At 42.5% G+C, this 27,950-nt stretch overlaps 1 protein-coding gene across 2 annotated transcripts in view; it reads right to left on the minus strand.

The window, feature by feature from the left end:
* The window catches only part of LOC103296988 (Putative N-acetylated-alpha-linked acidic dipeptidase), a 57,718-nt gene that overhangs the window by 21,223 nt on the left and 8,545 nt on the right, over window positions 1–27,950 (minus strand). For both annotated transcript variants that reach the window (XM_054724895.1, XM_008153609.3), the window contains exons 3-8: window positions 26,943–27,129; window positions 21,473–21,574; window positions 13,315–13,440; window positions 11,243–11,429; window positions 3,411–3,504; window positions 27–125 (exon numbers count right to left, since the gene is read on the minus strand). In XM_054724895.1, coding sequence (XP_054580870.1) covers window positions 27–125; window positions 3,411–3,504; window positions 11,243–11,429; window positions 13,315–13,440; window positions 21,473–21,574; window positions 26,943–27,129 — 795 coding nt within the window. The remainder of the gene's footprint in view (window positions 1–26; window positions 126–3,410; window positions 3,505–11,242; window positions 11,430–13,314; window positions 13,441–21,472; window positions 21,575–26,942; window positions 27,130–27,950) is intronic.

Raw genomic sequence — 27,950 nt, forward strand, 5'->3', positions numbered from 1 at the left:
CCCTAAAATAAAAAGAGTCTCTTAACTGTGTAGAGAAGTTTCCAATAAAGCCAGGTCCAACATTGTAGGGCACTTTGAGACTTCCTTTCCAACTGCTGTCCGGAGGTGCTGTTCCACCCATTTTTCTGTTGAACACAAAAAGTATTAATAGCTGGAGGTAATTTTGAAGTTGCAAGCTAAAGTGTCAATAAACTTGCTTTCTTGAGTGTCTGTTCATAATAGTTTCTATGAGTCAGCAATAGTACTTTGCAGATAATACGCCATTTCACTCTTTACTGCAGTCCTGGCCAGTATGGCTCAGTTGGTTGGTCATCTTCCTGTACACTGAAAGGTTATTGGTTCGATTCCCAGTCAAGGCACATGCCTGGGTTTTGGCTTGATCCCTGTAGGGGGGAAAGGGTGTGCAGGAGGCAGCCAATGGATGTTTGGCTATCACATCCATGTTTCTCTCTTCCTCCCTTACCCTCTCTCTCTAAAAAATAAATTTAAAATCTTAAAAGAAATAAATCCTTACTACAACTCTTATGAAGTCAGTGCTATCATCTCCACTTCACAGATGAGGAGCCTGAGGCTTAGATTAGGTAACACAGCAAAGTCATACATTACAATGTTACATACCAACAATCAAATAACATGAGTGGTCATTTTTACATTGGCAAAAAGGCATAATCAATAGTCAAAACAGAAAAAAATTAAGTATGCAAAAATGTTATATTAAGCAGGTGAAGAAGAATATATACACATGTTTGGTTATACGTAAAATATTTCTACAATGATATATTCTACATTAATAACATTGAATACCTTGGGGTGGAAATGGGTAAAAGGGAAACTTCTTCCTGTATACCCCTTTTAATTTTGAACTGTGTCAATGTATTTCCATTTACATAATTTCAATTACACTATACATTGTTTTGAAATCTATTTTTCCCTTAATAGTATAGCATATCCATGTTTCCATATCAGTAAGTATTCCTGTACAATGTGTATTCTAATGGCTTCCAGTACTATCATAGCCTGTGATATATTTGACTACTTATCAATTATTAAAGATTTGTGTAGTTTATAGTTTTCCACTATCAGAAGTAATTCTAAAATCGCTTTCATTTTATTCACTTTTATCTTTTAAATACCAGGAATATTTAGACTTTATAAACATATTTAGACAAAAGCATAATCTATGTTGCTCTAAAAATATGTGTCCAACCCTGAATCCTAATCCATGTAGTAAAGCTAAGATCCTATCTAATAAAAGAGTAATATGCAAATTAACCATCACTCTGCTACACCCACCAGCCACGCCCACCAGCCATGCCCACCAGCCAATCAGAGTGAGTATGCAAATTAACCCCAACCAAGATGGCTGCAGCCACAGAGAGCAAGAGGGAGGCTTGGGTTTCCCTGGCAATGGAGGAAGCCAAGCTTTCCACACACCCTGGCTGGCCCAGGCCTCCACTCAAGGGTACAAAGTTTCAATTATAGAAGGTAAATAAATTCCAACAGAAATGGCGGTAGCCACTGAGCTGGAAGAGCAGGAGGCTAGGGTTGCCCCTGGCAATGGAGGAAGCCAAGCTTCTGCAGCCCTGGCCAGCTCAGGCCTTCATTCCAGGCTACAAAGTTTCAATTATAGAAGATACATAAATTCCAACAGAAATGGCTGCCTCCACGGAGCGAGCAGGAGGCTTGGCTCCACTCCAGGCTACAAAGTTTTAATTGTAGAAGATAAATAAATTCCAGATACTAGGGCCTCCGCTTGGGTCACCAGAGGGCATGGCTGGCCTGCAAACCATCACAGGCCCCTCGCCCAGGCCACCCCACGTCCTAAGGGAACCCCCACCTTGATCCGGGACACCCTTCAGGGCAAACCCGCTGGCCCCCACCCATGCACCAGGCCTCTATACTATCTAATAAGATTGTAATATGCAGATTTACCATCACTCCAATACACAAGATGACTGTCCCCATGTGGACACAAGATGGCCACCACAAGATGGCCAGCAGGGGAGGGCAGTTGGGAGGCGATCAACCCTACAGGGGAGGGCAGTTAGGGGTGACCAGGCCAGCAGAGAAGGGAAATTGGGGGCAAACAGGCTGGCAGGGGAGCAGTTAGGCATCAATCAGACTGGCATGGGAATGGTTAGGGGGTGATCAGGCTGGCAGGCAGAAGTGGTTAGGGGCAATCAGGAAGGCAGGCAGGCGAGCAGTTGGGAGCCAGCAGTCCTGGATTGTGAGAGGGATGTCCGACTGCCCGTTTAGGCCCGATCTCACCGGGATTGGGCCTAAACGGGCAGTTGGACATCCCTCGAGGGGTCCCAGATTGGAGAGGGTGCAGGCTGGGCTGAGGGACCCCCCCACATGCACGAATTTCATGCAGTGGGCCTCTAGTAAAAAGATAAAAGGACCAGGGTACTATTATTTAATGTGCCCTTAAATTGGAGAGATCCTGCCAATTCTCTGATGTTAGCCTCCTCACCTGTAAAAAATGAAGGCACTGCACTAAGTTATATAGAGTTTTATTATAGTCCCTAAAATAAAATGATCAAGAATGTCTTGAACTCAAAGACACGAGGGACCACAGTGTCTGACTAACTGACCAGACACTGTGGTTTCTAGCAATTCTACTTTCAGAAGTCAGTGTTCTCTCCAGTCCTAAAGGATAAGGAAGAACAAGGGACATCCAGACACGAGAAAGCAGGGTGAGAAAGGGGAAAGAGTCCCAATGCCAGGCTAAGCAATAACACATTTGCAGGCATTTCAATAATGAAAACATAGGGGGAAGAGGAACAGAAAGGAAAACAAAATGGAAATCGTTATCAGTGAGTTATTCCAGGTCCTCAAGAAGTAGACATAAGAGGATTAGATGAGTAGGAGATTTATTAGTGGAGAGACCTCTGAGGAAAATAGCAAGGGATGTAGGGAAGACTGAGAAAGCCATTGGACTCCTATGAAGGTCTGATATGGGGTAAAAAGAAAGAGAAGAAGAAAAGAGTGCTGGGTGGGTGGTAGCATCAAGTTGAGCAACGATGTTTGGGAGTCCTCGGCCAAAATTTCTCATCAGAAGAGCAGTGCTTTCCATAAGGGGCCTGGTTTAGCATCCCTGAGGCCCTCAGGCGATGACTGGGAGCAGCTGTGGGAAGCGTGGCCCTGACACAAACAGGGTGATGCATTTCAAGGCACAGTGGCTGGAGCAATTGATCAGTTATGCTCCCTGCATTTGGAGATCTGAAAGGCTCATTTTCACAGCTGTCACACAGGACATACTGATATGTAAAGTAAATTCCAGAACAGAACCATTATTCTATAAAATGGTGATAAAATTAAGTGTTTCACCCACCTCAGAGATAAAAGTTAAAAGTTGAAGATTACCAATAAAGAGAAGTACTCTATCTGATTGTTTCTTACAAACTTACTCCAGGAGCTTCTGTGCATCAAAGTATCCAATCGGATGAACGGGAATACTTGGAAGGCCCACAGCCTCTGGGATTTCATGTCGATAAGCATATTCTGAAAGAATAAAAAGTCAGCCCTTTTCAAAATATTTTCTGTAAGTCATGTTAAACATATTTTCATATTGCATCTACTGGAATTGTTGAAATAAAAAGACAGGCAATTTCAAACGTTAGCTAGAATGCAGAGCGGCGGAAACTCTCATACAGTGCTTATGAGAGTATAAAATTGTGCAGTCACATTGGATAACTCTTTTGAAAAGCAATTTTAAACAGAAATGTGCACTATGGCACAGGATTTCTGTTTCTCAAAAAGATGAAAACATATCATATCTCCATGAAAAGACTCATGCAAACTGCTTATAATAGCCCATTTATCTTAGCCAAATACTGGACACAGTCCAGGTGTCAGTCAACAGGAGAATGAATAAATGATCTGTAGTATAGTCCCACAATACAATGCTACTCAGTTATTAAAAGGAACAAATTACTGCCCTGGCCGGTGTGTTCAGTGGTTAGAGCATCAGTCTGCCCACCAAAGGGTTTCGGGTTTAATTCCTTATCAAGAGCATGAACTTGGGTTGTGGGTTCCAACGCCAGTCCCTGTCAAGGTGCATGCAGGGGGCAACCAATGTGTCTCTCTCACATAGATGTTTCTTTTTCTCTCCCCTTCCCTCCCTTCAACTCTCTCTAAAACTCAATGTAAAAAAATATCTTTGGGTGACGATTAACAACAAAAAAAGAACAAATTACTGATATAACATGGATAAATCTCAAATCATTATACTGAGTAAAAGCAGCAAGGCATAAAAGAATACATACTGTTTTATTCATTTTATATTAAGCCCCAAACCAGGCAAACTAACCAATGGTATCAGACACCAGAAAGTGGGTGCTACTGAGTGTGCAGTAAAAACAACCAGAACTTTCTGAACTCATGGAAGTGCCCTATCTTACTTTATAATAGAGTAACATGCAAATTGACCGCACCTCCGCTATGCCCATGATTGGACCTGCGAGAGGCAGGGGGCGGGACTCCGGGTGCCTATATGGCCGTTGAGAAAACCAAGATGGCGGCCGCCAAATCCTCTTAGTTCCCCGGGTCCTGGGGAGCGATGGCAACCCTAGAGGGGCGTGGTAGGGAAAAGCCAGAAGCCTCCCTGGGTCCCCGGCTGGATTGAGATGGGGGGGCGTGGCCGGGCACGGCCAGCAGCCTCCCGGGGGTCCCGGGACCCATCGCGACCCGGGGGGGCGTGGCCGGGCACGGCCAGCAGCCTCCCCGGGGTCCATGGCTGCATCGCGACCCGGGGGGGGCGTGGCCGGGCACGGCCAGCAGCCTCCCGGGGGTCCCGGGACCCATCGCGACCCGGGGGGGCGTGGCCGGGCACGGCCAGCAGCCTCCCCGGGGTCCAGGGCTGCATCGAGACGGGGGGGCGTGGCCGGGCACGGCCAGCAGCCTCCCGCGGGTCCCGGGACCCATCGCGACCCGGGGGGGCGTGGCCGGGCACGGCCAGCAGCCTCCCGCGGGTCCGGGGACCCATCGCGACCCGGGGGGGCGTGGCCGGGCACGGCCAGCAGCCTCCCCGGGGTCCAGGGCTGCATCGAGACCGGGGGGGCGTGGCCGGGCACGGCCAGCAGCCTCCCTGGGGTCCCAGGACCCATCGCGACACGGGGGGGGCGTGGCCGGGCACGGCCAGCAGCCTCCCCGGGGTCCATGGCTGCATCGCGACCCGGGGGGGCGTGGCCGGGAACGGCCAGCAGCCTCCCGGGGGTCCCGGGACCCATCGCGACCCGGGGGGGCGTGGCCGGGCACGGCCAGCAGCCTCCCCGGGGTCCAGGGCTGCATCGAGACCCGGGGGGGCGTGGCCGGGCACGGCCAGCAGCCTCCCTGGGGTCCCGGGACCCATCGCGACCCGGGGGGGCGTGGCCGGGCACGGCCAGCAGCCTCCCCGGTGTCCAGGGCTGCATTGGGACCCGGGGGGGGCTTGGCCGGGCACGGCCAGCAGCCTCCCGGGGCGGGGTCCCCGGCGATCGCCACCCTCGCCTAAATGGCTGGTGCTGAGAGGGATCAATGGGGCCAGTGGAAGGAGCAGGTGGTAGTTGACCACCGAGGCCATCTGCAGCAGCCGGATGCAGAGCTGGGGTCCACGTTCTCCAGGTTGGCCTCCGTGGGGCCCGTGTCGCACCCATAGTAGCCGAGTGGGCATGCTGGCATAGTAGCCCCAGCATGAGGCCAGCTTCCCAGGCCAGGCTGCGGAGGGAGGGAGGGCCTCTGGGCTGGGAGCACTCCCCGACCCCAGTGGACAGGGCACAGAGCAAACAGCAGAGAGCTACTAGGGGTGGTGGGTGTGGTGGCCTGGCTTCCAAGAGGCTGGCTTCAGCTGCTGTGGCCTGCGCTGAGGTGGCTGGTGGTGGGGGCAACTGCGTGGGCGCATCCGTGGCTGGGGCACTGGGAGACGTGGGACTGCAGCCCAGAAAGCGAGGCTCAGGAGGACCTGGTCACCGACCCCGGGCATTGAAGCCGCCTCCTACAAGATGGATCCTAGCCTAGGTGTGTGGGAAGCAGGTTCAGGAACCTCTCCCTTTGCGGCGCCAGAGCCCAGGCCTGCCAGCGCCCCAGAGGAGACCCCCACCAGGATCGGGGGCTTGACCGGTCTCTAAACCAGGGTGGCCATTAGCCCAGGCCTGCCAGCACCCCAGAGGAGACCCCCAACAGGATCGGGGGCGTGACCGGCCTCCAAACCGCCAGTGACCCTAACCCAGGCCTGCCAGCGCCCCAGAGGAGATCCCCACCAGGATCGGGGGCATGACCGGCCTCTAAACCGCCCTCAGCCCTAGACCAGGCCTGCCAGCACCCCAGAGGAGACCCCTGCCAGGATTGGGGTCATGGCCAGCCTTCAAACTGTGGCGGCCCCTAGCCCAAGGAGGCCTCCTGGCCGAGGATGCCTGAGTCTGTTCTTGACCTAGGGCCGGGCTCTCCCCGCAAGGGACTCAGAAGCCACCAGAGTCTAACTGCCAGTCTCTGGGAGTGCATCCACTGTCCACCAAAAAGTAGGGCCATCAAACCATTCAGTCGCAGTGCAGGCACAGGTCCGTGGCTGACGGGGTGGAGGCCAGACCAAAACAAAACAGCAGAAACACCCTGCCCACCTGGGCAGGTACTGCTGTAGTCCACGTGGCCTGGGCAGTGTAGAAAGCGCTACCTTCTCCCAGGTCCTGTGCTGGCACTGCCGCCTCGCTCACCCTCAAGCCCCCCTGAGTCCTGACAGCAAAGTGAGTGGGGCATTCTGCAGGAGTTGTACCATTCTGAGTGCTTTTGCCCAAAGACACACTTTGGGATGAATTCAGAGCCACATCTCATTTCCCATGAGATTGGAAGAACCATGTGAAAGGATTTTGACAAAAGCTTTCCACATCTCTGTTTATTCTTTTGAATCCATAAAATGACCTTAAAAAAAGCATCCGGGCCACCTAAGAAAGAATGCACTTTCTGGCCAGAGCACGCAGGATTCTTTTGCCCAACAGGTTAAAGGGAGCAGAGCTGGCCCAGTGGGAATGGCCCTGGTGCCCTATGAGGAGACCGGGGGAATGGGGTTGCCGAAATTCCATAAGCCTCTTGCCACCTTCTCCTTTGCAAACCACACCATCCAGATCCACCAGGAGTGGAGGCAACTGGGAATCACAGCCGTGATTTGGGACATGGTGAGCAAATCTTGAGGGGCCTCTGAAAACATCTGCAACTGATTATAAGACTGGTCTTTATTTAAAAAGAAATAAAAGAACAGCTTTGTTGAGATATAACCCATATACTGTACATGTCACCTAAAGTGTACAATGAACTGGTTTTTTAAAGTAAATTCAGAGTGGTACAACCATCACCATGCTCAATTTTTAAATATCTTCATGACCCATCCCCTCCAAAAAAAACTTCTACCCATTGGAATCACTTTCCTGATCATCTTCCCCAAAATAGATTGCACTTTAAAGGTGGGTAAAGGAAAGTTGAGGGAAGTTAAAACACTGCACAAAGGATATTGTAAGATGACAAAGCCCAAAGTGAAGATGATGTGTTTTCTTTAAAAAAATATATATTTTTAAAATTTCAGAAAGGGAGAGGGAGAGAGAGATAGAAACATCAATGATAAGAATCACTGATCAACCGAAACCGGTTTGGCTCAGTGGATAGAGCGTCGGTCTGCGGACTGGAAGGTCCCAGGTTCGATTCCGGTTAAGGGCATGTACATTGGTTGCTGGCACATATCCCGGTGGGGGGTGTGCAGGAAGCAGCTGGTCGATGTTTCTCATCGATGTTTCTAGCTCTCTATCCCTCTCCCTTCCTCTCTGTGAAAAATCAATAAAATATATTAAAAAAAAAAAAAAGAATCACTGATCAGCTGCCGCCCCAGGCCCCCTACTGGGGATTGAGCCCGAAACCCAGGCATGTGTGCCCCTGATCAGAATCAAACCTGGACTCTTCAGTCCACAGGCCGATGCTCTCTCCATTAAGCCAAACTGACCAGGGCCATGTGTTTTCTTCAAGTTCTGCGTGGTTTTAATGGTCCCCAAATCTATACTAATAAGAGGGTAATATGCTAATTAGAGTGGTTGTCTTCCGGACATCTTTCCAGACAAAGCCGCAGTGGCTACAAAGGCCAAGGCTCAGGCAGCCATAACCAACTGCAGTGGCAGCAGCATTGGGGTTATGGGGGTGGTGCCTCCAGAGGGAGGCCAGACGGGGGGCCAAGGCACAGGCAGTTTGGGGTGATCAGGCTGATAGGGGAGTGCAAGGTAGGGGCAATCAGGCTGGCAGGAGATCAAGGTAGGGGCGAGCAGGCAGGCAGGCAGTGGGGTTAGGGACAATCAGGCAGGCAGGCAGGTGAGTGGTTAGGAGCCAGCGGTTCCGGATTGTGAGAGGGATGTCCGACTGCTGGAAGTTGGACATCCCCTGAGGGGTCCCAGATTGAAGAGGGTGCAGATTGGGCTGAGGGGCACATCCCCTCACCCCCCCAGTGCACGAATTTCGTGCACCGGGCCTCTAGTATTTTATATTGAGTAACATAGATATATGCGATTTTTATAATTTATTGAACTGAACTCTAAAGATTTGTGAATTTTAGTGCTTGTAAACTCAACTTCAAAATACAAATGTACATTCTGTCATTTCTTTAGATTAAAAAATAGTAAAAGCAATTTTTCTTTTTTCTCCCCCAAAATTTTAAATTATCTACTAAGAACTTCACATGATTGCAAAATCTTTTCTTTTTATGGGTAAAATGACAATAGGTCATGTGACATTTGTTTTAAAATTCTCTAGAGCAATAACAATAAACCCTATCTAATAAAAGAGTAATATGCAAATTGACCATACCTCCGCTACACCCACAAGCCATGACCACCAGCCAATCAGGAGCGAGTATGCAAATTAACCCAACCAAGATGGCTGTGGCCACAGAGCAAGCAGTAGGCTTGGGTTTCCCCGGCAATGGAGGAAGCCAAACTTTCCGCACACCCAGGCCGACCCTGGACTCCACTCATGGCTACAAAGTTTCAATTATAGAAGATAAATAAATCCCAGATACCAGGGCCTCCACTTGGGTTGCTGGGGGGCATGGCCAACCTACAAACCACCACAGGCCCCTTGCCCAGGCTGCCCCACACCCCAAGGGAACCCCCACACTGATCCAGGACAACCTTCAGGACAAACCAGTTGGCCCCTACCCGTGCACCAGGCCTCTATCCTATCTAATAAAATAGTAATATGCAAATTTACCATCACTCCAAAACACAAGATGGCTGCCCCATGTGGACACAAGATGGCTGTAACAAGATGGCCAGCAGGGGAGGGCAGTTGAGAGGGATCAGGCCTGAAAGGGTGGGCAGTTTGGGGCGATCAAGCCTGCAGGGGAGGGCAGTTAGGGGTGACCAGGCAGGCAGAGGAGGGAAGCTGGGGGCAACTGGGAAAGGCAGTTGGGGGAGGAGGGGGAACCCAGGCCTGCAGGGGAGAGCAGTTATGGGTGATCAGGGCTGCAGGGGAGGGCAGTTAAGGGCAATCAGGCTGTCAGGGGAGCAGTTAGGTATCGATCAGGCTATTAGGGGAGTGGTTAGGGGTGATCAGGCTGGCAGGCAGAAGAGGTTAGGGGCAATCAGGAAGACAGGCGGGCGAGCAGTTGGGAGCTAGCAGTCCTGGATTGTGAGAGGGATGTCCGACTGCCCATTTAGGCCCAATCCTACTGGCAATTGGACATCCCTCGAGGGGTCCCAGATTGGAGAGGGTGCAGGCTGGGCTGAGGGACACACCCCCCCATGCACAAATTTCGTGTATCGGGCCTCTAGTAAACAAATAAATGGGGATAAACAGATGAAACAAGATTGACAACTGACTGTTGGTAATTATCTCTGATCATGCATTATATGTGATATGTAATGTATATTATGTATAATATATTTTTTTGAACCGTTCCATAATAAAAAGTTAAAAAATTTTTTTTTAAAGAACAGAGCAGGCCTTGGCCAAGTAGCTCAGTTGGTTAGAGCATTGTCCCAATATGCCAAGGTTATGGGTTTGATCCCCAGTCAGGGCACATACAAGAAATCAATCAATGAATGTATAAATAAGTGGAACAACAAATTGATATTTTTCCTTCTTTCTCAAGTCAATAAATAAAAATAAAAATATATATTTTTTAAAAAGAAATACAGCACCAAAGGGAATTCAATAACATGACTTTCCTCCCTAAAAAATATCATTTTAAATTAGAGGGTGACATAAGTCCCAGTATATTTATGTGATTTACAAAGTCAAAGTACATAAGCTTTAGAGGAATCTATAATTTGATAAAGAGATAAAGAATTAAAAAACAACAACAACAACAACAGACACTTGGCAACAGATTTTATCCAAGTTATACAGCTCAGTTAGTTTTAAACCACACAAACTAAGCACATTCAAATGAATTCACTCCCTTTGTTAATGATCTACAGTTGTACAGGGAACTATCTCAGCACCAGACAAGCATGTGGACTCTGGAGCCAGACTGCCTGACTTTGGACCCCCACTCCTCATTTAGTGGTGTCATAATCTGGGGCACACTGCTTCCTTCTCCTAGCCTCATGTCCATCTTCTGTCAAATAGAGAGAACAATACTACCAAGCTCGAAGGATTGTTAATGCAGGTGAAGAGCTGGCCTTTAGGAAACACTCCTTGAAAGTTATCATATTGTCTTTATATCGCAAAGATGCAATAAGCATTTTCTGGACTCTGTGTTCTAAATGTCTCATTTCAGGGGGTTATAGAGCTTCTGTTCTACTATCCTTTATCCACGATTGTGAAATTCCAAAACTATGAAAACCATGCATTTGGAGGAGAGTCACTTGGCAACACAACCTGATTTGACGTAAATTCATTTGACAGCAAAATCTGACTTAAGCAGACACAGGCTACTCATACTACTTCTGTAACCCAGCTTGGTGTGATTATTCATACATTTTGCTGCAAAAATATGTCTATGCTTGCTTCCTCTATTGTCCCAGCCTCTCTTTAAGTATTACACAATGTATGGTATATGCACCGCATTACTTTTAAATGTTTGAATTCCAAAACCCATCAGGCCCAAGGGTTCCAAACAAGGAACAAGGGAACTGAATTGATAATGTTCAGAGTTCAAACCTCTTTAATTATTTTTTTCTTAGATGCAAATAGAATAAGAAAAAGACATACTATGTTGTCAAATGAAGTCCTTTCATAAAATCACTTAAAGTGTGAAGTTTCCCATGATAATGAAGGCCTGATGGCTCACCATTTGCTGGGTAACCAGGTGTGAGAGGGTCGCCTGCACCATTAAGATTTAAGACATTGCCACGCTGGACACCACCTCCAGGAAGATTCCAACCGTCTGGATAGGATGCCACCCCAGGAGCAAAGTAATCAGCAGGGTCTGAGTACAGAATGATTCCTTTGGCCCCCGCCAGCTGGGCGTTCTTAACCTGTGAAACACAATGTCTCTTACTACAGGTTGGTTGTTCCAAATCTGGTTATATCAATTCTCAAAATTATCCTTAAGTAAGAAACCAAACTTTTTATTTTTAACCTTTTATCATTAGACCTACAACAAAGAATAATTCACAGAGAACTGGCTTTTTCCCACCCTACTACAGGCTCAAAAGTGTCAGCCCTAAAAGTAGCACATGCGGATAATGTACCCATTAGTGGTAGCAAGTACTTGCTGTTTTCTTCCACAAGTCACTAGTCTAAAAGCACAACAAGCCTGCCAGATTCCCATTGTTTTCTATGGTTGTAAGGGAATACCTCTGAAATTTAATTTCCCAAGGAAAAAAAAAAAAACACACACACACATACACACACACACACACACACACACACACACGCACACATACTAGAGGCCCGGTGCATGAAATTCGTGCACTGAGGAGGGGGGTCCCCTCAGCCAGGCCTGCACCCTCTCGCTGTCCGGGACCCCTCATTCCTTACCGCCTTCCTGCTTGCTGCTCCTTAGGGCTGCCCCGGAGGAAGGAGAGGCTCCTGCCACTGCCACTGTACTCACCAGCTGTGAGCCTGGCTTCTGGCTGCGTGGCACTCCCCCTGTGGGAGTGCACTGACCAACAGGGGATCAGGGGGTAGTTCCTGCATTGAGCATCTGCCCCCTGGTGGTCAGTGTGCATCATAGCAACTGGTTGTTCTGGTCATTCCACCTTAGTGGTCACTTAGGCTTTTATTTTATATATATATATAACAAATCAAGTGATCATAACTTTAAAAACTGCTATGTATATATAAACTGGTTTCTTTCATTACCTATAACAATTCATATTAACACATTGCAGATGGATCACAAGAATTCTCATTTTCTGTTCTAAAGCTTGTGGTCAATCACAAGAATCTTTAAAAGATATTAGCTTGTAAGAACATGTAATAAATAACTTTGAAATGCAACGGGTATTTAATTTTAAAGCATGCCTTCAATATTTATGTAAAACGTTTTTTGTACTCATTCAATAGAAACTTATCTGGCCACTGGGTAAATCTAGCAATAAAACTATTGGTCCGCAATGTGTTAAAATTAAAGGTAGTAAATATTTTCAAAGTTAATATTATAATAAAAGCTGCTGAATCAAGATTAACAACAAATCCAGCACACACTTCTTTGTAGACCATAGGCATAATTTGTAGGCATGGAAAAAAAATCTGCTCTATCCTCCCTTATCTATCACACTAGCCACATTGCAATGGCCCATCAAAACCCCTGTCTAGCCCTGGCTGGTTTGGCTCAGTGGATAGAGCGTTGGACTGTGGACTGGAAGGTCCCGGGTTTGATTAAGGTCAGGGGTGCATGATCAGGTTGCAGGCTCAATCTCCAGTGGGGGGCATGCAGGAGCAGCCAATCGGTGATGCTCTCTCATCATTAATGTTTCTATCTCGCCCTTCCTCTCTGAAATCAATAAAAATATTTTTAAAAAACCCTGTCTAGCCCAGGAGCATGACTCAGTGGTTGAGCATCAACCTGTGAACCAGGAGGTCACAGGTTCGATTCCCAGTCTGGGCACATGCCCGGGGTTATGAGCTCAATTCTCAGTAGGGAGCATGCAGGAGGCAGCCAATCAATGATTCTCTCTCATCATTGATGTTTCTATCTCTCACTCCCTCTTCCTTCCTCTCTGAAATCAATAAAAAATATATTAAAAAAACGAAAACCCGGTCTTATGAGCTAGCAGAGGTGTCCTCACTATAAGGTGGGCATGTTACAGAACATGAGGAGATCATGATCCTCAAAAAGTTTTAAGGATATGATTCTACACATATGACACAATATAACTTTATATTTGTGAAGAACAAAAAGGAGATGATTTTTACCTTATTTCCTCTAAAAATTTTCCCATATCTGGCAATAACAATCTTCCCAGAGCAATTGATTTTCATATCCCGCTCGAGTTTAAAGAAGTCTTCCGTTCGTGCATAGTTCACATACACTAGATCACCCTGTTGAGATCATGCATGACTTAGAACAAGTAAAACTGAATACAAGCAGGTTGCTCTGCACTATTTCACATCTTTGAAATTGAGAAGAGGCAAGAGCAAACAGGAGTGTCAGAGAAGCAGGAGCCTCAGATAAAAGATTCAGAGAGAAAGAACTTGCATTCAGAAGGCAATTAGCTGGATTAGACATAGGAATTTAACAGCAAGTTTTTTTGTTTGTTTTTAATATATCTGTCTCCTCTATAGCAGCTATAAAGCCATAGAAGTATTTCCCAGGAAGGAAATGTATATAAATATACACATTGCTGCATGCAATTTAAAGGGGTCCAGATACCTTAGGTTAAGAAGTCCTTGATGAGAGCTTTATTCTCTTTGGAGTATATTCAGAAATGGTAGCTTTTTTTTTTTTTTTTTTTTACTAACACAAAAAACGTTTATTTCCTAAAGTGAAAAAGGCACACAATGAATTTCCAACATCCATCTTTGTTGTTCCACTGTCCTATTGTTAAAGAAGATTGCCAGAACTCATAGCACATTAGGCAGAACATATGATAAGATGTTTTAACAAAGATATAGACTCAGCAAATACACTTCTGAGAAAAGGATCACCATTAATTCCTAGAAAAAAATACAATCAAAGAGTGAAGTAGCATGACAAACTTATAAAATAAAAGTTTAAATAAATTATGGTTGACCAAACAAATTATTCTCTAGGATGTGGAGACTGTGAATCCCTAACACACTGCTGAAAAAATGTAAAAAGTACAATCAGTTAATGTTTATTTTTTATTTTTAAAGAATAGTTTATTAATTTTTAGAGAGAGAAGGGAGAGGGAGAGGATTGCTGGAAGAGTGCCATATCAGCCAGCCGCCTCCTGCATAGAAACGGTAGCTTAATGGGTCTTCACAATCACTAGGTAAGGGAGAAAGGTCAGAGGTCAAGTAATATCACTGCTCTACGGTCTGGCTTCACATCATTAGTATGATTATGTGTAAGTCTTACAACATCTCTGAGTTTCAATATAGTCACTTGCCACATAACGACATTTCGGTCAACGAGGGACAGCACAGACAACAGAGACATAACATATAACCTAGGTGTGTCATAGGCTCTACTATCTAGGTTTGTGGAAGTGCCCTCTATGATGTTTACACAATGATGAAATCGCCTAACAATGCACTTTCCAGAACATGTCCCAAGTGGCATATGACTGGACTCTCATTTATAAAATGGCCTTTTAGATTAGATCAATAGTCTTCAAACGTATTTTGCTCACCTACTTCCTACACTGACTTTGAAAAACAATATTTTTAAGTTGGCATCTAAAATTTTTTATCATACCTTTAAGGAGTTGTAAATGATGCAATTTTCAGTATATAAGTATTAACATTTTTCAAGGAATTTTTCCTCACTTTTTGTGTCCAAAAGAATTTAAAGACTATTATGATTTACTATTCAATATCATCATTTTAAAAATACAGAAATACACTATTCTCTTTAGTCAGAATTTTATCATTGATTTCCCCCCCCCCCCCCCCGAACTTCTGTCCCTTTTTCCCCCAAAACATTTTCCTCTAAAGTAAAATGTATCTGTGCTGGGCTCTGGCATGTGCTGCCAGATTTCCCTTCAGTGAGAGATTCTTGCTCCAGCTGCAGGGAAGGCTCTCAGCAGACAGCATTCTGGTGTCAGCCCCTTCCTCAAGGTTTGCTACAGACAGTCACCTTGCTCAAAGTCATGTCCTTTTTTAGAATGCAACACATTCAATGACTGATTGACGTGGAAGTGTTAAAGACCTGGACATCTTAGTCCAACCCAGGACCAATATGATGGGCAATTCTGACTCCAGAGCTGCCCATCCTGTCAGCTGAGGGTGTCCGTGAGCTGGCATTGAGGTGAAACTTCTCCCTCTGCTTAATCCAGCTTCCTTCTCCTCCCTGCCAAAAATATCGATCCCAAGAGAACACTACTTAATTAACATTTAGCATGTTACTAGTAAATTCCATTTCAGTCTCTGGGTATGCTTGAAAGTCTTTTATTAATCACTGGCAAACGTCCCTTGATTAACATGTAAATTTAATTTTTAAAAATATGTATTTCCTCCCTGGCCAGCGTTAGGAAGTGGTTAGGGCATTGGCCCACACCTGAAGGGTTAAGGATTCTATTCCCAGTCAAGGGCACATACCTAGGCTGCAGGTTCAATCCCCAGCCCAGGTCAGGGTGCATGGGGGGAGGCAACCAGTGGATGTGTCTCTCTCATGTTGATGTTTCTCTCTTCCTTTCTCTTTTTCCCCTACCCACCCTCCCTTCCACTCTTACTAAAAATCAATGGAAAAATATCCTTCGGTGAGGATTAACAAAACAAAACAATAAAAAAGTATTGCCTATGACAGGCTATCTGTGTAATGAAAATTCTCCAGAAGTAAGTTATAATAATAATAGTATCTAACTGAGTCTAACAACATCATTGCAATTTTTTATAAATAGTACTTAAGCATCAAATTGTACTTGAAAAATGTCTCTTGATGCTATGAAATATTAAAAATTAGGCCATGGATCTGTGAATAAACAAACTATTGCTAGAATGAGACAGGACTCAGCATCAGTTCTGTTCACACTTCCTGTTATTAGATAAAAGTTCTCAGAAACCTTGGGATAGGAATGAAAAATATTTGTCATGAAATCTTCACTAAATTATTTAAATTCTTTCCAAGATATAAACCCCAAATCATACACTGATCTATTATACAGGTTAATTCTAACGATGCCAGTAGGAAACTCAATTAGGCTCAGCTTTAATTTTGAAAAATGATTTGTCAAATCATTTGTTACCCAGCCAGCTGTTAGAATCTTGCACTACCATCTCTTTGTGTGGAGCCACAGGGATTCTTTTACAAATCAAAAATATGCTTTATATTGTTTGAGAACGGGTGGAGGATGTCTTTCATTAATAAGAGGAAAACAAATGACTATAAATAAGGAGATGGTGACAGAGTACCAGCAGGATCTCACCACAGGCTAATTCCCAATTCCATCCGAGAGTACACTGTACACTGAGAAACAGATGATGCAACTCATCTCTTTAAAATGGTCCCATGCCTGCCTTTGGAAAGTCTTCACACATTCTAGCTTGAAGCCCCTGTCCCTAGACGATTTCTAACATCTTTGTTTCCCTCTTTGACTACATTTCTCATGGCATATGCACAACAAATTTATAACAGATACTAAAATGAAGTTGTTTCCAAGTGTATTCTCAGATTTCACAAATATAAATATATATATATATATATAAATAATATATATATATATATGAATTTATTATGTGCTCAGTAGAGTTCTAGGAATTAGAGATATGCCAAATTCTTGACTTTGAAGGAACTTACACAATTGTGGAAGGAGAGATCAGATAATAAACAATAAAGTTACTAAGTAAATGACACAGTATTTTAAAAGATGATAGGTGCTGTAGAAAAAAATTTTTTTAAAGTTTAAATAGCCCTGACCGGTTTGGCTCAGTGGATAGAGCATTGGACTTCGGACTGAAAGGTCCCAGGTTCAATTCCGGTCAAGGGCATGGACCTTGGTTGCAGGCACATCCCCAATGGAGGGTGAGCAGGAGGCAGCTGATCAATGTTTCTCTCTCATTGATGTTTCTAACTCTCTATCCCTCTCCCTTCCTCTCTGTAAAAAATCAATAAAAAATATATTTAAAAAAAAGTTTAAATAGAGTAGGCAAACAATGAACTGGTACTCAGGCAGGACCATTTTAAATAAAAAGGAGGAAAGGAAAGTCTATTGAAAAGGTGGCAATTGAATCTTTGCTTCAGTAAAAGGATTACTTTTATTTCTCCTAATACAATGCAATGTTAATGCACTATTAATGATAGTTCTGTATGTCTGATTTAGCACTGTTAGGCCTCTTTGGAGTTCACTCTTATTCTACTTGTGACTACAGAGTAATGAAGCAATTCGATTTTAGTGAATTTTGTTTTTAAGTATCCTACTTGAAATGTATCCCTATTTAAAGACTACTGCTTTAAATCTCTATAAATTTTGTCAATCTTTTGATAAATCTGCAGTTTTCACAAAACAAATTATAATAGAGAAGGCACTAAGGAAGACAGTAGTTTTAAAGTGACAGTAGACTTTGAAAATGAAAACACTGTGATAGATATGCAAGTTGCCACTGTGAATTAGAAAAAAGCTTTGTTTTCAGACAATGACCTTGTAAAATTTACACTGCACCATTGTTCTATGACTGAAAATAAATACAATCTTGCACTGTTAACCTAGAATTTTCCATTTCTTTCAAGCTTCCATCTTTCTGCTCTTGTTAATAGAACACAAAACTGAGAGGCAAGACCAGTGGTTTTTAAAGCATGGTTCTTGAACCCTCAGAATCAACATCACCTGGGACCGTGGGAACAAACTCTCAACCTTCACCTATGACCTACTGAAACTCAGGGGGTAGGGACCAGAATCTGAGTTTTACAAACCCTCTGGATTACACTGATTCATACTAAAGTTTGAGAACCCCTAGATTAGACTACATTTTATGGACATTGTCAAATTGCTAATTTCAAATAGGCTAAAGCAAAATCCAGAATTTCATACTCCAGATGATTCAGATGAAGATTCAAAATTACTGACAGGGAAATACCTTAAACACACAGACAAACAGACATAATTTTAAAAGAATTAACACTCCTTTGGCTGGGTTATAGAGGACCCAGTGAGGCATACCATCCAGCAAACTCATCTAATATTTGAATACAAATAGCAGTCCCATGAAGAATTGCATGCTCCTTAGGTCCTCCTATTAATCTGGAGTAGTTTAAGTATACTTAAAAAATGTGCATTAATAATCACTATGACTCTTTTATGAGTAGAATAATTCTGTCAAAGTTCAAAAATTATTTAGGGAGTTTTACAGTAAAAACCCAAAACTAATGTGGGTATACTTTCCTCCTTATAACCCTGTCTTCCCATCCAGAAATACAATGTTTATTTATACATAACTAGAGACCCGATGCATGAAAATTCATTCACTGGAAGGGGTGGTCCCTCAGCCTGGCCTGCCCCCTCTCATAGTCTGGGAGACCTCAGCAGCGGGAGGCGACCCGGCAATCAGGGGAAGGCGACACCCCATCACACCTCTGCTGCTGCCACTGCCGGCAGCACAAGCCTCAGCCAGCCCTGGTTTCTTGAGTCTCGGGCAGCCCTGGGTGGCTAGGGGGCTGAAGGGACTGGGCACCGCCATCTTGTGGCTGTGGGCACTGCCATCTTTGAGGGTGGGACAGTCAATTAGCATATTCCCTCCTTATTGGCTGTGGGTGCCAATATCTTTGAGGACAGGGCAGTCAATTAGTATAGTCCCTCCTTATTGGCTGTGGGCACCGCCATCTTTGTGATAGTGTGAGGGTCAATTAGCATATTCCCTCTTTATTAGATAGGACTAGAGGCCTGGTGCATGAAAATTCATGCACTGGAGGGGGGGTACCTTAGCCCGGCCTGCCCCCTCTCACAGTCTGGGAGCCCTCAGGGGTGGGAGGCGACCTGGTGATCATGGGAAAGCGACGCCCCATCACACCTCTGCTGCTGCCACTGCTGGCAGCACAAGCCTCAGCCAGCCCTGATTACCTGAGCCTCGGGCAGCCGCCATCTGAGGCTTGCCTGCACCTTGGGTTGGCCCTAGGCAGCTGGGGGGCTGAGGGGACTGGGGGACTCCGAAGGCAGGTGTGCAGAGCAGCCACGTGCGTGCAGCCCCAATGGGGCTGAGGGGACTGGGCACTGCCATCTTGTGACTGTGAGTGCTGCCATCTTTGAGGGCATGGCAGTCAATTAGCATATTCCCTCCTTATTAGCTGTGGGCGCCACCATCTTTGCGACAGGGTGAGGGTCAATTAGCATATTCCCTCTTTATTAGATAGGATATTTTCACAGATCAATAAATTTCAGTGTTCTTCAACTAGTTCACACTCATTTAACTTTAAGATTTTTAAAATGTATTTTATATTTTATTTTATTTATTTTTATGTCTATTTTAAATTAAATTTGTTATAATTTTTGCTATTATATATCATTTGTGTACACACACACACATTTAACTCCAATCTGGTAGTATTATGCTATTTTTATAATAAAGATGTATTTGTGCTTTTTTATATTCCACTTATACAAACATATCACTATAAATAATGGAGGGGATTAATAAAGGAGATCCAACTTGTATAAACATAAAGATAACAATTATACAACATCAAAACTAAAGATTTATTTTAAATAAAGAACAATGTAAATAACAAATAAAAAAAATTAGAAGATATTTGTAATATTTAAACCAGTATGAGATGAATAACAAATATTTAAGAAACAATATTGCTGACTGTTATATCACTTATTTCTACCTCAGGTCAATTATAAAATTATTAAATAATTGCAAACATTCTGTTTATGTAATAATTTTAGGGAATTTTTTTTCCAATATTATATCATTAGGTAAAATATCAAGTATTCATTCAAAGTAAATTTCATACAACAACAAAAAAAATTCTTCTAAGTTTGTGACATTTTAAAATTATAAATAAGTTAATTAATCAAATACATTTGAAAATAATAAAAAATAATATAAATTTTAACTTTCTCATTAAAAATATGGCATTATCTGATATTAACTTGTCCCTATAAATCCTGATTGGTGAAGATAGTTTTGTAAATATCAATGTAATTCTAAATGTGATTTTTTTACTCAAGATGTTTCCAATAATAGCCCAAGCCCTTAACTCTCTATTGAGTGATGCTTCAATATACCCAACTGTCAATTAGCAACTTCTTGTGAATATATCCTAGGCACTTTAAAATTAATATGTTCAAACTTGAATTTACTTCATATTAAATATTATAGCAGGAGAGAAAACTTGTAAAAAATATACTAATAGATTATATTCAACTGTTTCAAATATAGCTGTCTCATAAAAAACAAAATACTGTGCAAATACCTGGGGGTTAGTTGTACAATTTCAGATGACTGTATGCACAGTGCTTTACTGTGAAAATCACATAAGACTCTCTAGAATGGACATTCATGCTCTTCATTTGAAAATGGCAACAATATGATTATTTGAATTATTTGAAAATTTCAGTGCTATACAACAGTAGGATATTGTATTTTCATACAATAGGAATTACTTGGCAATAAAAAGGAACAAACTTCTGATAAACGCTAAAATGTGAATCTCAGAGATTATGCTTCGCAAAAAGAACTAGAAATAAATGATTGCATGCTATACAATTCCATTTATATGAATTTCTAGAATAGGCAAAACTAATCAACAGTGGCAAAAATATCAGAACATTGGTTGCCTCGGGGTGTGTGGAGTTGATTGAGAAGGGGCATAAAGCACTTTTGTTAGTAATAGCCTATATGTGGATGGGGTTTGAATTGCACAGGTATAGGCATTTGTCAAAAGTCAATAAATGTACATTTTGATTTATGCATAGTAAATTTTGTCAAAAATCAATTTGTCAAAAGTCAATAAATGTACATTTTGATTTATGCATAGTAAATTTTATCTTAAAATGTACTATGAACACAATAATAAATATTCCTTTTTTTTAGTAAGAAATTCTAGTTTCTTAAGTGTGAAAAAGGATGAATTTGGAATGTATCAGAAAACCTTTTGCTGAAACCGGTTTGGCTCAGTGGATAGAGCATCAGCCTGCAGACTCAAGGGTCCCAGGTTCGATTCCGGTCAAGGGCATGTACCTTGGTTGCGGGCACATCCCCAGTGGGGGGTGTGCAGGAGGCAGCTGATCGATGTTTCTCTCTCATCGATGTTTCTAACTCTCTATCCCTCTCTCTTCCTCTCTGTAAAAAATCAATAAAAATATATTAAAAAAAAAAAAAAGAAAACCTTTTAATGCCCCCTTAATTATTGCCTGGATGCCCCTTAATTATTGCCTGGATGTATGAGGGGTGCTGTTGTTTGTTTGTTTGTTTGTTTTGTTTTGTTTTGTTTATTGCATTAGATTTTTACCTCTGGCATTCCTTGTGGAGAGAAAGCACTGTAAGGTGGCACAACATCTGAAATATTTTCATATCCTGGAGGAGGTGGTTCAAATAATGATGTGTTGAAAATCTAGAGAAATGGAATAATCAGAAGTAAATCAGGTAAAATTTGGATTCTACAATTAAATAAGGATAACCGTGTATTATCTTTTTTTGTCAGTAGAGGGTTAATCAATCCTTCAGTATTTTGAGAATACATATCAAACACCTAGCACTGTGCTAGAAGCTATGGTAGGCTTTTATGAGATGAAGAAATTACAGACCCTGAGGAAATCTATATATACCAGCTTTTGTTTTAGAAGAAACATTTTATTCTAAAAATAAAAAGCAACATTGTATGGTAATCATAGTCACTTAGGACAGTGGTCGGCAAACTCATTAGTCAACAGAGCCAAATATCAACAGTACAATGATTGAAATTTCTTTTGAGAGCCAAATTTTTAAACTTAAACTTCTTCTAATGCCACTTCTTCAAAATAGACTCGCCCAGGCCGTGGTATTTTGTGGAAGAGCCACACTCAAGGGGCCAAAGAGCCGCATGTGGCTCGTGAGCCGCAATTTGCCGACCACAGACTTAGAACAATGCAAAGATAAAAGCTTAGGAACACATTAAATATTAAGTTCACTTCAATAACAAAAATTACATTTTGCGGAGAATCTATATCTGATAGTATCTAGATATATAAACAACATTCACTCTGAAAAGAGCTTAAAACACTGAACCAAACATACAGTATTATATTTTTAAGTGTATCACTGAATTGGGGGAGGGGGGTAAGGTTAGGAAAGAATCAGAAGCTAAAAGAATAACATGAAAGCAGGAATTCTGAGATGAGCAATAAAATAATTTTTCCCTTAGCTGGATCTATCAAAGCCTAGGACTCCATGGGAGGGCAAAGGCATTAAAAAACAAATTTAGAGCCCATCCAAATAATAGAGTGTAACAGGAGACCTCTGCATAAAAGCTGAGTCTTCCAAAAGCAACATCCTTGCCCTAGCTGGTTTGGCTCAGTGGACAGATCATCAGCCTGCAGACTGAAGGGTCCCCAGTTCAATTCCTGTCAAGGGCACATGCAGGGGTTTCAGGCTCCATCCCCAGTATGGGGCAGCCTATTCGATAGATGATTCTCATCATTTATGTTTCTATCTCTCTCTTTCCTCTCCCTTCCTCTCTGAAATCAATAAAAATATATTTTTTAAAAAAGCAACATTCTTTAGGATTAAGAATAAACTAGAAATAAACCTGTCCTACAAAAAGTGATGGCTTGCAGTAGAAGGGAAACAAATTGCCCCAAGGAATTCCTAATTATATGATTTTGTAGTTACTAATATATAGTAGGTAAGGTCACTTACACCTTTTTATTATATGATTTTACTTCCCCTTTTCTCCCCCTATGCTTCTTTCCTTTTTTTTTTTTTTTTTTTGGATAGGTTATGTTAATTTATGTCTTTTTGTAGTTTGGAAATTGAAAAATCTGATTCCTCCTTAACATAGTTACAGCAAATATCAAAATTAATGATTAAAACATTCCCTCCAGTCAAGGATATCTGCTATCACCACTTCTTTTGAACGTTATGCCAGTGCAGCAGTACAGGTGATGGGATTTGGGGAGTGAATCTGGGATGACATATTGTACTAACCGGAGCACTAGTAAGCTACCTCTCCTGAGGCTGACAGAGCCTAACATAAAACCAAACTACTATCCTCCAAAAATCCTCACATCTCCCATATTTCTCATAATTTTTCTGGTATCCACAAAGGGTGCAAACTCATCTGAATCACTGGGAAGGATTATAAAAGAAAATACACTAAACTGCAATAAAAATACGTCTAGAAGCAAAGTCACTACATCAGCAAGTCTTTCAGCCAAGGGAGTATTCAAGCTTGTCTCACTTGATTTGCCTTTTTACTAATCTTCAGTTTTATAGCACTACTGAGCAAGTGGATTTTAAAGCATTTATGAGTTATTCTAACAACTACAAAAACTTTTTTAAAGTCAAGGAAATAATCATTTTGGGTGACTTTTTCAAAGGTCATATATATAGTCTTATATACCAATGTACATTGTTCACTTTCCAAAATTCACTAATATAGCCCCAAATTAACTATTCTGAGCATAACTAAAACAATTTTGGCTTTCAAATTTCTATTTATTTGTTATGATAAACCAGTCAATATGTAGTTCAATTTATATTATATATTATCTCTACATAAACAAAGATAAAAAATGTGTCTGTATATACTTAAAATATTTCTGGAATCTACAAAACACTAATATCTGTTGCCTGTGGGAAGTGGAACTTGTCTGTGTTGCAAAGGAGAATAAAGGTTACAGTTTGTCCTGGCCAGTGTTGCTCAATAGTTGAACATTGACCCATGCACCAAGAAGTCACCTGTTCAATTCCTGGTCAGTGCACATGCCTGGGTTGCAGGCTCAATCCCTGGTTGGGGCCGTGCAGGAGGCAGATAATCAATGTTTCCCTCTGGCAAGGATATTTCTCTCTTCCTCTCCCCTTACTGGGGAGACAGTAAGAGAGCGTTTGTAGTTAGGACAGCGGGATAAAAATGGAGCTGAACTATCAGGATGTCAAAAGATAATGCCTGAATCTGAAACACAACCAATATAAGCATGCTATTTAAGGAAACAGTGGTAAATATCAAAAGAATCAACTCAGGTTTGAATAGTGATTGCCTCAGGAAAGGGGGAACTAGGAAGGAAGCAAGGCACTTTGGAGAACTACACGATTCTGTGATTCTTTATGTGCAGGTGGAACTTGGATAAAAACATAAATGAAATTAGTGGAATCCCAGAGGGAAGATGGGGGATGGAGGGGAGAGATTAACCATGGAATTTATATGCATACTAGAGGTCTGGTGTATGAAATTCCTGAACTCACGGGGATGGGGAGGTCCCCTCAGCCCGACCTGCACCCTCTTGCAGTCTGGGAGCCTTCGGGGGATGTCGAAATGACGACTTAGGCCGTGGGGGGCAGGCCTAAGCTGTCAGTTAGACATCCTTAGCGCTGCTGTGGAGGCAGGAGAGGCTCCTGCCACCGCTGCTGCACTCACCAGCCGTGAGCCTGGCTCCTGGCTGAGTGGTGCTCCTGTGGGAGCGCACTGACCACCAGGGAGCAGCTCCTGTGTTGAGCATATTCCCCCTGGTGGTCAGTGTGTGTCATAGCAACTAGTTGTTCTGCTGTTTGGTTGATTTGCATATTAGCCTTTTATTAGATACTAGAGGCCCGATAAACAAAGATTCGTGCAAGAATGGGCCTTCCTTCCCGTAGCTGCTGGCACCACCTTCGCTCTAGCCCAGAGCGGCCTTTTCGCTCTGGCCCAGAGCTGCCTTTCCATCTAACCATGCTGCCCAGAGGCCCGGAGCAGCTGAGGCGGTGCAGAATGCCTGCATCGTCGCCATGGTGACGACGCAAGCGTCTCGCCCCGCCCCCGGCCGCTTGGCACCTGCGTATGCAAATTAACCTACCACCTTTGTTGGGTTAATTTGCATACTCATTCCTGATTGGCTGGTGGGCATCACGAAGGTATGGTCAATTTGCATCCTTCTCTTTTATTAGTGTAGACTAGAGGCCTGGTGCATGAATTTGGCCTGGCCTGTGGGATTGGGCTGAAACCGGCTCTCCGACATCCCCTGAGGGGTCCTAGATTGTGAGAGGGTGCAGGCTAGGCCGAGGGACCCCACTGGTGCACGATCGGGACCAGGGAGGGACGTGGGAGGGCTCTAGGGTGTGTCCAGCCATCTCGCTCAGTCCCGATCGGCCAGACCCCAGCAGCAAGCTAACCTACCAATCAAAGCATCTGCCCCCTGGTGGTCAGTGCACGTCATAGTGAGTGGTTGAGTGGCCTTAGCATATCATTAGCATATTACACTTTGATTGGTTGAATGAACAACTGGACGACTGGACACTTAGCATATTAGGCTTTTATTATATAGGAGGATTTGCATAGCCATAGTGTGGTGAAGGCCTGAGAGGGGGGTGGAGGGGTGCTGGGTGGAGGGAGTCAATAGCAAAGGGGAAAAAAAAAAAAAGAGACATCTGTAATACTTTCAACAATAAAGATAAAATTTTAAACAACATAAATGAAAATAAACTAGTGATATAACTTTAAAAAAAATTAAGAAGCTTTAGGCAACTAACAACATTCAGGAAAACCCCCAAAAGGAAACTTCTATGATATGCTTATATTATGTAACAGGCTTTAGGACTTGCATAAATGTTTGTAATGGCAAAAATAATGAAATGGAATAACAAAAGCAAAGCTACAGTCAAAATTGGGAGTTAACGAAGGAAAAAGGGACTGGAAATTAGCTATTTTCCTGATTGTACATAGACAATCCCCACATTTGATAGATCAGGACAGAGATTTAAGCATATGTATATTTTTAATATCACTATTGATCAAGCTTGACCACTAATTCAAGCTAAACAAACTTGAAGCTTTATATAATTTAGAAGCTCCAGCTAAGAAAAGAACTGAAGGACGCTATCTGGATTGAGGAGGACTATTTTAGTTAGGTACGGTAGTTCTAAAACTAAGGTGTGCTAACTAGCAATGAATATATGAGCTCTGAGCTTTCATACTGAATATATTTTATGATAAGAAATAGCTCAATTACATGGATTACCTCCCCCCCCTCCCTTTTTTTGTTGTTGATCATCAGTGGAGGCTATTTTTCCATTGATTTTTAGAGAGAATGGAAGGGCAGGGAAGAAACAGAGAGAATAACATTGATGTGAGAGAGATACATCAATGCCAAGGATAGAGCCTGCAACCAATGTATATGCCCTTTGCCAAAATCAAACCCAGGACCCTTCCATCACAGGCCAATGCTCTAGCCACTGAGCCAAACTGGCCAGGGCTGTCTTCTCTTTAAGTATGTGCCCTAACTTGCAAACAAGATTGTAAATTCTTTAGACTAGATATGTTATAGCCTTTCCTTCCAAGTACTCACATCTGAGTTCTGGGTACAGAGCTGAACACATGACCATATGACCATATGAGACATAATCATTAAGAACCAATAAAAACTTTCTGGCTCAAATTGCACACTGGGTCTCTGATTTTCCTAGCATCCCTCAACCTATGCAGTATCTTTTATAGTTGAACCTCTCAGAAATGTATCAATTTTAGTTGTTTGGGAGCTTACTATTATCTCATAGTTTAAGTTAGTGTACATACTAAAAAATAGAAAATATCAACTGTTATCAAATATTAATTTCTCAGAATCTTTCCAACATCAGCATTAAATTCGAACAGCATAAGAAAGTTGATACTGGTAATGAAATATTCAAGGCATCATTTACCAGTTTCAATAATATTGATTTATATCAATAACTACAGATGTATAGTGCATTCTTTCATAGGAAGTATTTGAAAAGAATAGATGGGGGGGGGGGTTCTTTTCTTTTTTCTTTACCTCATGTCCATCTTCATCAATTATTGAGATGTAGTTGGGATGAGTCTTATTTGGATAGGACAACAGGACATCATAATGGGCTAAGTCAGCAGAATCCAGGCCAAATTCTTTCCACTGGGATTGAATTTGCTTTGCAAGCTGAAAGTTTTGTTCTGTTCCTGCTAAATGTGGAATCCGCGTAAAATTACTGGCGAACAAAAATTGAAAGTAGTTAGAAATTAACGTGTAGTCAGACTTTATCTCAAATCAACAACCAATTAAGGCAGATTTACATAAAAATACTTTGAAATGTAATACATTGGAAACAGAAAATGGTAGAATTATTGCAGCAAGTAGATTTTCAAAGTGTATTTTGAAGTTTTCATGATCCAATTTGTCCTCATTGAAGGGAAAAAGTGGAGAAACTGATCTGTGCAGAGAATTGTTACATGTGACCCAGTGGACATATCCTTGAATAGCACATGAGGGAAGTGCCATATTCTTTCCTGAAGAGCCATGACTTTTGAAACTTTCATAGAATTGCCTATCTTTATGTCACTGTGCAAAATATTTGAGAGAGAAAAAATATTTTCATCCAAAATACCAAGCTGTGACATGCCAAGAATTACTGGTAATTACAAGTATTTTCAATATTGAAAGTTATATTCAAGTGAGAAACCTTTTGATTAGCAAGGAATAATGTGAACATATTTACAAGCTTAAACTGAACCTCTTGAACTCTATCCATCATGCATAGTAATACACTTCAAAAGCAAGGGTGAGAATTAGTTTAACCAGGAATATCTTTAAAAACTAAATTTTTGTAACCAATATTTTGGCTAACAGATATAATTTTCATGAGTAGACTGATTCCTCATTAAATATATGTGTAGATGCTGGTGTTTTTGTGTGTTTTAAATATGTTCTGCCTGGAAATTTGTTATTTCCTTGAAGGTTCAGCTCATTGGTATTTTCAACTTATACTCCTTAATGGAAAAAAAGAAAAAGAAAATTCCACATGTCAAAGCA

Source organism: Eptesicus fuscus, chromosome 13 (genome assembly GCF_027574615.1).
Source record: "Eptesicus fuscus isolate TK198812 chromosome 13, DD_ASM_mEF_20220401, whole genome shotgun sequence".
In the NCBI taxonomy this organism is placed as follows: Eukaryota; Metazoa; Chordata; class Mammalia; order Chiroptera; family Vespertilionidae; genus Eptesicus; species Eptesicus fuscus.